Below are 14,561 nucleotides of genomic sequence, written 5' to 3'. Positions count from 1 at the left end.
TGGGGGGGGGAGTGCCAGGGGCGCAGTGTGTGGGGTTGGCAGGAGGAGGCCCGGTGCCAGGGCCCAGCGGGCGGGGTTGCAGGGGGTGGGGGGGGGAGTGCCAGGGCGCGCAGTGTGTGGGGTTGGCAGAAGGAGGCCCGGTGCCAGGGCCCAGCGGGCGGGGTTGCAGGGGCTGGGGGGCAGTGCCAGGGCGCGCAGTGTGTGGGGTTGGCAGGAGGAGGCCCGGTGCCAGGGCCCAGCGGGCGGGGTTGCAGGGGGTGGGGGGGGAAGTGCCAGGGCGCGCAGTGTGTGGGGTTGGCAGGAGGAGGCCCGGTGCCAGGGCCCAGCGGGCGGGGTTGCAGGGGGTGGGGGGCAGTGCCAGGGGCGCAGTGTGTGGGGTTGGCAGAAGGAGGCCCGGTGCCAGGGCCCAGCGGGCGGGGTTGCAGGGGGTGGGGGGGGGAGTGCCAGGGGCGCAGTGTGTGGGGTTGGCAGGAGGAGGCCCGGTGCCAGGGCCCAGCGGGCGGGGTTGCAGGGGGTGGGGGGGGAGTGCCAGGGGCGCAGTGTGTGGGGTTGGCAGGAGGAGGCCCGGTGCCAGGGCCCAGCGGGCGGGGTTGCAGGGGGTGGGGGGCAGTGCCAGGGGCGCAGTGTGGGGGGTTGGCAGAAGGAGGCCCGGTGCCAGGGCCCAGCGGGCGGGGTTGCAGGGGGTGGGGGGCAGTGCCAGGGGCGCAGTGTGGGGGGTTGGCAGGAGGAGGCCCGGTGCCAGGGCCCAGCGGGCGGGGTTGCAGGGGGTGGGGGGCAGTGCCAGGGGCGCAGTGTGGGGGGTTGGCAGGAGGAGGCCCGGTGCCAGGGCCCAGCGGGCGGGGTTGCAGGGGGTGGGGGGAAGGGAGCGCCAGGGGCGCAGTGTGTGGGGTTGGCAGGAGGAGGCCCGGTGCCAGGGCCCAGCGGGCGGGGTTGCAGGGGGGGGGGAGTGCCAGGGGCGCAGTGTGTGGGGTTGGCAGGAGGAGGCACGGTGCCAGGGCCCAGCGGGCGGGGTTGCAGGGGGTGGGGGGCAGTGCCAGGGGCGCAGTGTGTGGGGTTGGCAGGAGGAGGCACGGTGCCAGGGCCCAGCGGGCGGGGTTGCAGGGGGTGGGGGGCAGTGCCAGGGGCGCAGTGTGTGGGGTTGGCAGGAGGAGGCCCGGTGCCAGGGCCCAGCGGGCGGGGTTGCAGGGGGTGGGGGGGGAGTGCCAGGGGCGCAGTGTGTGGGGTTGGCAGGAGGAGGCCCGGTGCCAGGGCCCACCGGGCGGGGTTGCAGGGGGTGGGGGGCAGTGCCAGGGGCGCAGTGTGTGGGGTTGGCAGAAGGAGGCACGGTGCCAGGGCCCAGCGGGCGGGGTTGCAGGGGGGGGGGAGTGCCAGGGGCGCAGTGTGTGGGGTTGGCAGGAGGAGGCACGGTGCCAGGGCCCAGCGGGCGGGGTTGCAGGGGGTGGGGGGCAGTGCCAGGGGCGCAGTGTGTGGGGTTGGCAGGAGGAGGTACGGTGCCAGGGCCCAGCGGGCGGGGTTGCAGGGGGTGGGGGGCAGTGCCAGGGGCGCAGTGTGTGGGGTTGGCAGAAGGAGGCACGGTGCCAGGGCCCAGCGGGCGGGGTTGCAGGGGGGGGGGAGTGCCAGGGGCGCAGTGTGTGGGGTTGGCAGGAGGAGGCACGGTGCCAGGGCCCAGCGGGCGGGGTTGCAGGGGGTGGGGGGCAGTGCCAGGGGCGCAGTGTGTGGGGTTGGCAGGAGGAGGCACGGTGCCAGGGCCCAGCGGGCGGGGTTGCAGGGGGTGGGGGGCAGTGCCAGGGGCGCAGTGTGTGGGGTTGGCAGGAGGAGGCCCGGTGCCAGGGCCCAGCGGGCGGGGTTGCAGGGGGTGGGGGGCAGTGCCAGGGGCGCAGTGTGTGGGGTTGGCAGGAGGAGGCCCGGTGCCAGGGCCCAGCGGGCGGGGTTGCAGGGGGTGGGGGGCAGTGCCAGGGGCGCAGTGTGTGGGGTTGGCAGGAGGAGGCACGGTGCCAGGGCCCAGCGTGTGGGGTTGCAGGGGGTGGGGCGAAGGGAGCGCCAGGGGCGCAGTGTGTGGGGTTGGCAGGAGGCACGGTGCCAGGGCCCAGCGGGCGGGGTTGCAGGGGGTGGGGGGGGAGTGCCAGGGGCGCAGTGTGGGGGGTTGGCAGAAGGAGGCCCGGTGCCAGGGCCCAGCGGGCGGGGTTGCAGGGGGTGGGGGGCAGTGCCAGGGGCGCAGTGTGTGGGGTTGGCAGGAGGAGGTACGGTGCCAGGGCCCAGCGGGCGGGGTTGCAGGGGGTGGGGGGCAGTGCCAGGGGCGCAGTGTGTGGGGTTGGCAGAAGGAGGCACGGTGCCAGGGCCCAGCGGGCGGGGTTGCAGGGGGGGGGGAGTGCCAGGGGCGCAGTGTGTGGGGTTGGCAGGAGGAGGCACGGTGCCAGGGCCCAGCGGGCGGGGTTGCAGGGGGTGGGGGGCAGTGCCAGGGGCGCAGTGTGTGGGGTTGGCAGGAGGAGGCACGGTGCCAGGGCCCAGCGGGCGGGGTTGCAGGGGGTGGGGGGCAGTGCCAGGGGCGCAGTGTGTGGGGTTGGCAGGAGGAGGCCCGGTGCCAGGGCCCAGCGGGCGGGGTTGCAGGGGGTGGGGGGCAGTGCCAGGGGCGCAGTGTGTGGGGTTGGCAGGAGGAGGCCCGGTGCCAGGGCCCAGCGGGCGGGGTTGCAGGGGGTGGGGGGCAGTGCCAGGGGCGCAGTGTGTGGGGTTGGCAGGAGGAGGCCCGGTGCCAGGGCCCAGCGTGTGGGGTTGCAGGGGGTGGGGGGAAGGGAGCGCCAGGGGCGCAGTGTGTGGGGTTGGCAGGAGGCACGGTGCCAGGGCCCAGCGGGCGGGGTTGCAGGGGGTGGGGGGGGAGTGCCAGGGGCGCAGTGTGGGGGGTTGGCAGAAGGAGGCCCGGTGCCAGGGCCCAGCGGGCGGGGTTGCAGGGGGTGGGGGGGGGAGTGCCAGGGGCGCAGTGTGGGGGGTTGGCAGGAGGAGGCCCGGTGCCAGGGCCCAGCGGGCGGGGTTGCAGGGGGTGGGGGGCAGTGCCAGGGGCGCAGTGTGTGGGGTTGGCAGGAGGAGGCCCGGTGCCAGGGCCCAGCGGGCGGGGTTGCAGGGGGTGGGGGGCAGTGCCAGGGGCGCAGTGTGTGGGGTTGGCAGGAGGAGGCCCGGTGCCAGGGCCCAGCGGGCGGGGTTGCAGGGGGTGGGGGGCAGTGCCAGGGGCGCAGTGTGGGGGGTTGGCAGGAGGAGGCACGGTGCCAGGGCCCAGCGTGTGGGGTTGCAGGGGGTGGGGGGAAGGGAGCGCCAGGGGCGCAGTGTGTGGGGTTGGCAGGAGGCACGGTGCCAGGGCCCAGCGGGCGGGGTTGCAGGGGGTGGGGGGGGGAGTGCCAGGGGCGCAGTGTGTGGGGTTGGCAGGAGGAGGCCCGGTGCCAGGGCCCAGCGGGCGGGGTTGCAGGGGGTGGGGGGCAGTGCCAGGGGCGCAGTGTGTGGGGTTGGCAGGAGGAGGCCCGGTGCCAGGGCCCAGCGGGCGGGGTTGCAGGGGGTGGGGGGCAGTGCCAGGGGCGCAGTGTGTGGGGTTGGCAGGAGGAGGCCCGGTGCCAGGGCCCAGCGTGTGGGGTTGCAGGGGGTGGGGGGAAGGGAGCGCCAGGGGCGCAGTGTGTGGGGTTGGCAGGAGGCACGGTGCCAGGGCCCAGCGGGCGGGGTTGCAGGGGGTGGGGGGCAGTGCCAGGGGCGCAGTGTGTGGGGTTGGCAGAAGGAGGCACGGTGCCAGGGCCCAGCGGGCGGGGTTGCAGGGGGGGGGGAGTGCCAGGGGCGCAGTGTGGGGGGTTGGCAGGAGGAGGCCCGGTGCCAGGGCCCAGCGGGCGGGGTTGCAGGGGGTGGGGGGCAGTGCCAGGGGCGCAGTGTGTGGGGTTGGCAGGAGGAGGCCCGGTGCCAGGGCCCAGCGGGCGGGGTTGCAGGGGGTGGGGGGCAGTGCCAGGGGCGCAGTGTGTGGGGTTGGCAGGAGGAGGCCCGGTGCCAGGGCCCAGCGGGCGGGGTTGCAGGGGGTGGGGGGCAGTGCCAGGGGCGCAGTGTGGGGGGTTGGCAGGAGGAGGCACGGTGCCAGGGCCCAGCGTGTGGGGTTGCAGGGGGTGGGGGGAAGGGAGCGCCAGGGGCGCAGTGTGTGGGGTTGGCAGGAGGCACGGTGCCAGGGCCCAGCGGGCGGGGTTGCAGGGGGTGGGGGGGGGAGTGCCAGGGGCGCAGTGTGTGGGGTTGGCAGGAGGAGGCCCGGTGCCAGGGCCCAGCGGGCGGGGTTGCAGGGGGTGGGGGGCAGTGCCAGGGGCGCAGTGTGTGGGGTTGGCAGGAGGAGGCCCGGTGCCAGGGCCCAGCGGGCGGGGTTGCAGGGGGTGGGGGGCAGTGCCAGGGGCGCAGTGTGTGGGGTTGGCAGGAGGAGGCCCGGTGCCAGGGCCCAGCGTGTGGGGTTGCAGGGGGTGGGGGGAAGGGAGCGCCAGGGGCGCAGTGTGTGGGGTTGGCAGAAGGAGGCACGGTGCCAGGGCCCAGCGGGCGGGGTTGCAGGGGGTGGGGGGCAGTGCCAGGGGCGCAGTGTGGGGGGTTGGCAGAAGGAGGCCCGGTGCCAGGGCCCAGCGGGCGGGGTTGCAGGGGGTGGGGGGCAGTGCCAGGGGCGCAGTGTGGGGGGTTGGCAGAAGGAGGCCCGGTGCCAGGGCCCAGCGGGCGGGGTTGCAGGGGGTGGGGGGCAGTGCCAGGGGCGCAGTGTGGGGGGTTGGCAGAAGGAGGCCCGGTGCCAGGGCCCAGCGGGCGGGGTTGCAGGGGGTGGGGGGCAGTGCCAGGGGCGCAGTGTGGGGGGTTGGCAGAAGGAGGCCCGGTGCCAGGGCCCAGCGGGCGGGGTTGCAGGGGGTGGGGGGCAGTGCCAGGGGCGCAGTGTGGGGGGTTGGCAGAAGGAGGCCCGGTGCCAGGGCCCAGCGGGCGGGGTTGCAGGGGGTGGGGGGCAGTGCCAGGGGCGCAGTGTGGGGGGTTGGCAGAAGGAGGCCCGGTGCCAGGGCCCAGCGGGCGGGGTTGCAGGGGGTGGGGGGGGGGAGTGCCAGGGGCGCAGTGTGGGGGGTTGGCAGGAGGAGGCCCGGTGCCAGGGCCCAGCGGGCGGGGTTGCAGGGGGTGGGGGGCAGTGCCCGGGCCAGGCGGCCGTGGGGCTGGAGAAGAAGTGCAGAGCCAGGGCCGAGTGTGAGATAGTGCCCGCGGGCGGGGGGCAGTGCCGGGGCTGGGTGCGTGCCCTGGCTGCCCCCTGTCGGGCCGGGCGGGTCCCCGGCCGCTGCCCTGGAGGCGGCTCCGTGAGTCAGTCAGGAGCGAGGGGCGGGGAGGGCCGCGCTTGTGTGACCCTCCCTGGCGGAGGCGGGAGCGGCGTGTCCGGCTCAGACCCCTCCCTCGCTCGCTGCCTGCGAGTCTCTCTCGGGGACGCTCGGAGACGCCGCCGGCGGGCCCGGACCGTACGGCGCCTCCCCTCCTCCTGCCGCGGCGGCTTCCATGTAGCACCGGGCGGGGGGGCCTACGGCAAGATGGCGGGTAGGTACCAACCGCCCTCCCGCGCGCCGGGGAGGCCCTGGCACCGCCCCACATCCCCGGCTGTGCCCGGGCACGGGCAGCGCCCCCTCAGCTCCGCCTGCTGCCGGGAGCGGCCCTTGTGTGTGCGGGGAGCGGGCGGCTGCGGGGCGACGCGCGGCCCCCCCCCGCGCATGGAGGCGGGAGGGGGCCGGGGGGGGGCGCGTCGAGGCGGCGGGGGCGTCTCATTGTGTCTTTCCCCTAGATCTGTCGCTGCTCCAGGAGGACCTGCCGGAGGAGATCGACGCGTGTGAGTATCGCCGGCTCCCTGGCCCCACACAGGGGCTGCGCCGCCCCGGCCGGCCGGGCGGGCGGGCGGTGGGGCAGGGCGGAGGGGCGGTGAGCCCAGGGGCGGCTCCATCACACGCGCCGCCGCCGGAAGCTCCGGGCATGTCGGGGCCTTGGATGAAACGGGGCTGCAGGGGCGGGTAGGGAGCGAGTGTCTGCCCCGGGGGCTGGCACCGCGTACTGGGGTGCGGGGAGCTTTTTTTGCGGTGGGTTTTTGGCTTCTTGCCTTTGATCCTGTGAGGAAATAGCTTAAAATGTGAAAGCCCACGTTGCATTGTGGGAGAAGGAGGAGGTGGCCATGCTCAGCTGCTCGTGCTGCCTCCCTACACGTGTGTGTGGCCGGCCGGCTGGGCGGCCAAAGTTTTCCTCTAATAATGTCTGCGTAGAGGTAGGGAAGGGGGGACCTGGGACAGGCAGGAGCTGCTGCGCTGATGGGTTGTGGGGAATGCAGTAGTTGGCAGGTGCTGCTGCCTAAGATTTCTTGGCATGTTGTACTATAAACTCAAAGGCAGATTATTTTAAAAAAATACTTGCAGGCAGGTTGTGTTTTCCCCTTGTTTTAAGGTTGCTTGGCATGCTATGTACCGGGCTATCATACAGTTGATTGGATGTGTCATACAAATTTTAAGCTTTTTAGGCTTTTGTGTTCAGTACGGTACATATCTTAGTGAGAGTTTGAGTGTACCTTTATGTGATGGGCTGTAGCTCTGTAGAAACGGGATTTCTGAGGACTGATGCTGTGTTGAAACTGAGGGCCTTTCTGTAAGAGGCCTAACAGACACGTAAAAGGCAGTGTTAGAAAGGTTTGTTTTGGTGGTGATGTTGCATATGAGACATGGAAAATGAACTAACTTATATGCATTTCTTTCTTGAATCCTCTTCCTCTGGAAGGGATGGGAAAGATCTTAGTGTTTGAAAAATAATTAATCTTGTGTTGTAGTACTATAAAAGAAGCCTCAATATGCAATTCATCATTAGTAACGGGACGTATGCTTCGTTTTTGTTTAAAACAATAATAAATGCGGTGATGTGAAGTTTATGATAATAGCTGTGTCTTCAGCATATGTGAACTATAGAATGTAAAAAGGTTTCAGAGTAGCAGCTGTGTTAGTCTGTATTCACAAAAAGAAAAGGAGGACTTGTGGCACCTTAGAGACTAACAAATTTATTTGAGCATAAATGTGTTAGTCTCTAAGGTGCCACAAGTACTCCTTTTGTTTTTGAGAATGTAAAAAGTAATCTACAGTAAGAAAGTACTATTGGGACGTGACTATTAGAAAACTCTGTTTAAAGTGTAGAGCTGGAAACATTAAAACCAAGTTAACTCTAAGGTAGGGACGAACGAATACTTAGCATGTTATATGGTTAACAAATCCTTCAGATTTAGGCCTCAATCCTGCAACCTGCTTTGTGGGCAAACCCATTGACTTCAGTAAAGTCCGTACAGGCACAGGAGCCTGCCCAGAAGGAGCAGCTTTCAGGATGGGGTACCTAGGTCGGTGAAAATAAGCGTTTAAGAAATTTAAAACAGTGGAAATGTTTCTATTAAATTATTTTTTCAACAGTCAAGCAGAATTTCAGTGTTACAGTCGCTGCAGGGTAATATTTGTGTAACACAATATATCAGCGTTTTGTCCTGTGTTCTTTCTGCTTTTTCATAGTAAACTACTTTTCAAGAGAGAGCCTCTCTTGTAAGGCTTAAAAACTGTTACAAACTATTTTTTTTTAAATTTAACATTCCTAGATATCGGATTGATGTGCCTTTAATCTGTGTGGGATATTTCTGTGAATAGTTAAGGAATTTTTAAAATGATTTGACGTATTACTTTTCCCTTTAAAAATGCAACTTTCTTGACTGCAAAAGACAAAAGTTGGATAAAAGAGATTGTAGGTCTTTTACGAGGTAGCTAGAGGAGAATATTGATATACTTTCACACACCACACACACTTTGAATCTTTGCTCTGTTGTTTCCAAAGGGAGATAAAAAAATCATGGACTTGCCTTAAAAAAGAAGAAATAACAGTGTCAGAACTCTTGGGGATATAAGAATCAAAGATCAGACAAGAGCTGTCCTAGAATTCTGAAGGAAGTATTCAGACAGCTAATAAAAATATTCAAGACCTTACTGGGAAAGAGGGTGGTTCTGATGTATCAGAGAGGAGTGGATAATTATTTTTAGAGAAGAACCAAGAAACTGGATGAAACCAGATTACACGGCATAACGTAGGAAACAATTCTGTATTGTCAAGGGGACTAGATTAGATTATTTTAAAGGTCTTTTACAATTCTAACTTCTGTAGGTTTCAGTAGTTGTAACGTTGACTTCAGTAGTGGGATTATCCTTGATGTGAACCAGAGGCATACTGGGAACACACAGGCTCTCTGCGCTATACATTGGTTAAAAGGCATTGTAGATAACCATGGATTGGAATTCTTTGAACTAGTGTTGCTTTGTAGCCACAAGCAACAGCTGTTCCAGTCAATTTACAAACTTAATTTTATGAATTAATTGCAACACTTGGGATGGGGTTTTACGCTCAGGTGTGAGTGAACTGGAATCTACAAAGGCTTATACAAGAAAAGACAGAAAGCCATGATTGTAACAGCTGACCCAGTTCAGACAGTTGTGTTAACACCATCATACAGTGCAGTGGCTCTCATTTTTAAATTATCCCAAGGCCCCTCTTTCCAGCAACAAGCTGAGAACTGGTTCTAGGACATGTTTCAGAAGTCCCAGAATGCACTCATGCAGTCTTGGTCATAAAAAGCTTGTTATGTGAATGCATCCATATAATTCTGTTAAAAACAGTCTTGTTTTGGATATGCTGAATTGTTCCAAGGATAAGGAAGACAAATGTTAATATATTATTATCCCTGTTGTAAACTATGGTATAATTTATAGGTCAACACAGTTTTTTCATAAAAGGATATGGCAATCTAATAAATGTCTGTATGTTTGAAATGAGCTCAACTAACTGGGTGTCTGGGAAACAAAACTACCTAGACTTTTTGAAAATCTTTGATATTAGACCAATTAAAAAAAACTTTGTCTATAAAAGCTGGCAAGTATGTGATCAGAAAAAAAAGGAGTGATGAAGAGTACTTGAGTATATAAAGAGCTCAGTTGGATTTCAGAGACATGAAAGTATGTGTTGATGGAACATGTGTGAATTAGGAGGTGACTAGTTAAATATCACAGCTTATTAGTGGGTCCAATTTTGCCCTTTCAGTGAACTGGAAGAAAAATGTTCAGCAAGCATGAAATGTTATGATTCCAAGCTGGGAAGTTTTTTTTTTTTTTTTTAAGAAAAAGTACTATAACTTTGCACTGAATATGGATAGATAAGTTGATTATGGAATTAAAAGTAGATATATTTAAGGTGAGTAACAAATAGTACTTATTAGTCCTGTTACAAAACAGCAGGAGAAAGCTTGGGGGTTAGTGGTAAATTAAATTCCACAGTGTTAAGACACTGTCAGATATAGAATATCTTTAATAATTTTGTAGAGGATATATACTATAGTCCCTCCAGAATTAATTTTAAAATGTCCACTTAATCAAGGTCTTGCATGTCACTAGGCAGTTTATGTCTTCCCTATGTCATCATACCTGCACATCAGATAATATTCCTATTAAATATACGATTTTAAAAGTATTCTGTTTTTGATTTCTCAGACTTGACAGTATGTCTTTAACAGCAGGTGACACTGGGAAAATTTGCTGCTGCCAGGCATTCATTGATGGACATATAAGTCAAAGGAAATGTTTCTAGTACTTTTAAATGAGACTAGCAAAACTACTTTTGGATTACTTTTGGTGTAGTGCTGGTTGCTATATAGACATGGGGAAAAATACAATGGGTACACATAGAATAAGGCCCCAGACTATAGAATCTTCTTCAAAAGCTCAAAGATGAAAACTGCTATTCTTGTAAGAGCACACTTCATTAAAAATATACAGACAAATAGATGAGGCCTAAATTGTAGGTTTAGAGCAGTGTTTCTTAACCTCTTTGATACCAAGGACTGGCTTGCTGCCTTTCTATATTGTGTCAGGGAAATCTCGGGGACCAGTCATTGAGAAACACTGGCTTAGAGTGTGGCGAATGGCCATGGGGAGATTACATTCAAAAAAAGTAATGTGAGTCTAATGTTTGCATGTCTATTTTTTAAAAAAGTAATTAAATGAAAGGGAAGTGTCTCAAAATACTAGTAATGCAATAATGGAGTTTTTCACCCCTGAGTTCCCAGTTTGAATCCAGCCTCTGTTAGTAGTGACCTGAAAGTTTTACCATGTGGCTATTATATAAAATAAGGTTTGGTCTTCGCTGTGGGACTTACATTGACATAGCTGTGTGTCAAGGGTGTGAAACATCCACACTTGACTTCAGTAGCTGTGCTGACCTAACCCATGTGTAGACAGTGCTAGGTCAGTGAAATGATTCTTCCATTGACCTACCTACTGCTTCTTGGGGAGTTGGATTATTTATTCCGATGGGAGAACTCCTCTTGTTGGAGTAGGTAGTGTCTATGCTGAAATGCTACAGCAGCACAGCTGTAACTGTGCCGCAGTGATGGTTTAAGTGTAGACATTCCCTAAGTTAGTACTTCTAGTTTTGTTTCAAGTAGATGGGTATCCACATCACAGCTTGGACTAACTGATGTCTTTGGGCCACTTGGCAACTGTGCGTATGGAGACTGAATAGTAGTTTTCACTTCAGATCAGGTTGGTGATCTGTTGGAAGGGCTTGTTCGCACTGGTGCAACTTGTATTGCGTGTGTCTATTAGATAAGTGGAATACTGCCATCTCTTTGGTTTTCAAGCCAGCATCTGGCACAATCATGGAAAACACAATTCAGTGGAAATAATGACTTTTATTTAAATTAATGTTTGCTTTGTGTTTTGGAAATTCAGATAGACTAGCTTGGACAATGGCACTAATCAGAGTACTGAAAAGCAAGCAAATAGCATAAATGATAAGAAGTAAATTGAAATAAATTTAAATACTCCTCCCAGTAGCTAAAAAGCCTGTAAGACAGTGGTGAGCAACCTGTGGCCCATCCGGGTAATCGGCTGGCAGGCCGCCACACAGTTTATTTACATTTGCATGGCCTGCAGCTACCAGTGGCTGCGGTTTGCTGTTCCCAGCCAATGGGAGCTACGGGAAGCAGCGTGGGCTGTGGGCCGCAGGTTGCCCACCACTGCTGTAAGATCATCCTTAAGCAGTTTTTTTCCAGTGCACACATCCAAGGCTTCACATGTCAGTACAAGAAGCTGTAATCAAAATTGTCATGATGCCAACTTTTTCTAGTTTGTTCATTGCTATGCCCATGATGTTTGTGTGTGTTCTGAAAAGATGCATAATTAGAATCCTGAGTGTGAAATCATAATAACAATGTGATATCAGCTTTCTGTCACATTTCTATCACTGCTGTCACACTGATGCCACATATGCACTATAAACTGGCATGATACAAGCACTAAATGTGGGTAAGTCATTGGAGTTCACCCTTAGCTACTCCCTCTGGTACACATGGTATCAGTAGGACCTGCTTGCACTGAGGCCTCTTGGTTCTTCCATATTAGTTTCATTACAGGGGAAGAGTTAACTAGGAGTCCTTGAGTTCTGTGGTGCTTTTAGCAGCTGTTTGTGTGCAGGGAGTTAGGAAATTAATTTTTTTTTTTTTAAAGTTTAATTTCACTACAGGTAGGACTCAAGCTCTTTACCTGCCACTAGACATGTAGCACTAACTAGTGGTTACAGCACTAACCACTGATGCCACCAGAGTTCCTGCTAACTCAGCCCGCAAGGTGAGAATAACAGAGTGCCAGGCAGAGGTTAAGTCGCTAGTAATTCTGGTAGCATGACAGTAGTACATGTTTTGAACATGTTGCTAGCGTTTGTACTAGCATTGTTGCTGTCTAAAGGTAGTACTCGGAGTTAGTATCACAATGCTGCTGTAATTTTAGCTACTGCTTTGTAGGACTGTCATGCTCATTTGGTAATATATTTGGTTTTTAGTGCTCAAAGGCATACTTGTTAAGTCTCCAGTTTTCCTTGGACCAGACCTGCTTGGTCTTCTGATTTTTGGCTGCCATCTCTTGGGCTCCTGAATGCACGCCTGAATGTTCTGAGAAGTGGGAAGATCACCAGCAAATGAGGCTGAGGTGCGCCTTTCTCATACACTTCTAGTCTTTATGATCTCAACTGAGTTGCTCCAGTCCAGGGCTGAGACCCATATTAAGGAGGAGCTGTGGGGAGAGGGATAGCTCGTACTTGGTATGACACAGGCAAATGAGGTCCCTTCTTGGTCCTTCACACAGATGCCACAACCCCCCCACCAGGGGGGGTCAAAGAGGAGATTATTTTCCAGCCTCCACCCCTTCCCTGCTGCTGATGCCAAGCCCCACAGCATTAAGCAAATCTGCTTCTTTTACTGCTACACACACCTTGCCTCTCCTGAGTACCCCTGAGTTGAGGGCACTGGCTCCTTCTCTCTCCCTTCTCTTGTTTCCTGCTGCTGCTGATCACCCCTTGGTTATGGGAAACAGGTACTTTCCTTCCAAGGGAAAATGCTCAAAAGGAGAAGTGCGGGAAAGAGAGACAAAGAGGCAGATAAGGGTGAGGGGAGACTTGTCAGAAGGGAACTGGTGAGCATGTGTGGCTAGAATGTTTCACCTCCACTTTGTCAGTAGGCAAAAGTAGAGACTACAGGATGCGGGGATAGGATACCTGACTTCCTCTGTGTGCAGTGGGGACTTTGTACGAGCTGTTGGGAGGAGCAACGTATGGCTAGTGACACAGCAGGGCCTTGTGACTCACAGCTCCCAGAGAGAGTGTGTCACCCTAAAGGAACCAGGAGTATCCGGTTTCTGCTACTTTGGGGTGTGTAACATGAATGGAGTTAACATGGTTTTTTTAACTTGGTTTGGGTGGGACAGTGTCAATATTCCCTCAAAGTTTTTTCCATCCATGTGCGGAATGAATATTGTTATGTGCATCAATATCAAGGTGATGTGCGCCACTAGTAGAAACAAAAAACATAAAATAGAGAGAGAGAGAGATTGATGTGTGTGTGCGTATTAAAAGAAAATGACCATAGGGATAACTACTCCAGCCAGGACAGGGAAGGCAGTTTACAATTCACTATTCAAAGAATAAAATTTAAGCATAAAGAGAGAAATTATGAAATGCATAGACCAGTCAAAAAACTAAAATAACAGCATTTTGAAAGAATAAAATTACGGAGAATATATGTACATTGCAGGAAGTACCAAGAAGTGTGTGTTGGGAACTGTATGTGTGTACTGGCTGCTGGGAAAGTGTATGAGACTGCCATGTCTCTTTAAGCAGAGAGGCACTCACCAGTCTGAAGACTCCTTCAGTTGCTCCGTCCTGCTCTTGAGCCCTGTCTGCCCTCCCCTGCTCTGTGGAGATGGAATACGTGGGCAGCGGGCAGGGGGACACCCTGATATCAGCACTCCCCTTGGCTCTGCACAGCGAGCAGGACGGTCCCGGGAGCAACTAGCCAGGTGCTACAAGGCAGAGGGCAGGAGTAATGCGGCTGCAGAGCAGCGGGGGGCACCTGAACATAAGTCACTGGATGTGCGCGGCTCTACTAATCAAGTGTGCTGCACTTGATTGACTCTTGGGTGGCCATGCATCTGCGTAGCTTAGAGGGAACACTGGACAGTGCATTTTCCCTCATGACCATGGTGCCTTAAGCTCAAGTGTGTAAATTCATCTTTTGCTTCAATTTCACTAGGCCAAAACAGGCACCAAAATATCTTATACATTTTTTTTACTGACTTTTATAGCATGCCTGTCTCTGCAGCAGAACAGCTAATATTGTGGTGAGGGCTGAGAGAAGTGGTAAATGTTTTTTTCTTTATAAATAAAAGCAAGTGGAGTGATATATATTCATTACTACTCAGTTAAGGCATACTATAATTTGCATAAAACCTCCAGATTTCTGGACCCTCAGGCTTAGCAGATATGGTAAGGTCAGATACCAAAACAATGTCACCATTAACGCAATTAATTTCTATATGGAAGTTATTCCAGATTGTTTGAGAATAGAAATTATTGGGTGACGTGACTGTCCTCCCCTGGTAAATGTATCCATTTAGGTGCTTTTGTGGTCCCTGTCACTATAGTATGCAAACATCTCCCATATAGTTAAAAATAGAAATAACAATATTTGCTTCCTCTCCAGGCTCTAGGATAGGTAACTTCTTTAGTTTGTGTGTGTGTGTGTGTGAGGGAAGAGGGTTACAGGGGAAACCTTATTAAGGTAGAGGTAAATCAAATAATTGAGTTCTGCATTTAATTCTGAAAGTGGTGATGGCCTTGACCACTTCTGTCTTTTGTAAGAGTGAATACTGTAGGCTAAATTCATCTTAAGTGGCAGTTCATGCATTCACAAGTCTCGTCCTATTGGTCAGAGTTTAGGCCTAGTCTACGCTAAACTTAGGTTGGCCCAGCTGCGTTGCTCAGGGGTATGAAAATTCCAAACCCCTGAGTGAGATAGTTAAGACAACCTAACCCCCAGTGTAGACAGCGCTAGGACAATGGAAGAATTCCTTTGTTGACCTAGCTGCATTCTCTCAGAGAAGTGGATTACCTATGCTGGTGGGAGATTCTTCCTATTGCTGTAGGTAGTGTCTACACTAAAGCACTACAGC

General features: G+C 55.8%; 1 protein-coding gene across 4 annotated transcripts in view; it reads left to right on the top strand.

Moving 5' to 3' along the window:
- Positions 1-5,150: 5,150 nt before the first annotated feature.
- Positions 5,151-14,561, top strand: part of PPP4R1 (protein phosphatase 4 regulatory subunit 1) — a 95,138-nt gene continuing 85,727 nt past the window's right edge. For 3 of the 4 annotated variants that reach the window (XM_048840254.2, XM_048840253.2, XM_048840257.2), the window contains exons 1-2: positions 5,151-5,550; positions 5,792-5,836. In XM_048840254.2, the coding sequence (XP_048696211.2) occupies positions 5,544-5,550; positions 5,792-5,836 (52 nt within the window). In that variant the 5' untranslated portion in view covers positions 5,151-5,543. The remainder of the gene's footprint in view (positions 5,551-5,791; positions 5,837-14,561) is intronic. The other variant, XM_075125314.1, reaches the window with a different exon arrangement.

The sequence above is a fragment of the Caretta caretta genome, chromosome 2, assembly GCF_965140235.1.
Source record: "Caretta caretta isolate rCarCar2 chromosome 2, rCarCar1.hap1, whole genome shotgun sequence".
Lineage (NCBI taxonomy): Eukaryota > Metazoa > Chordata > Testudines > Cheloniidae > Caretta > Caretta caretta.
This window is presented reverse-complemented; position numbering and strand designations above follow the sequence as displayed.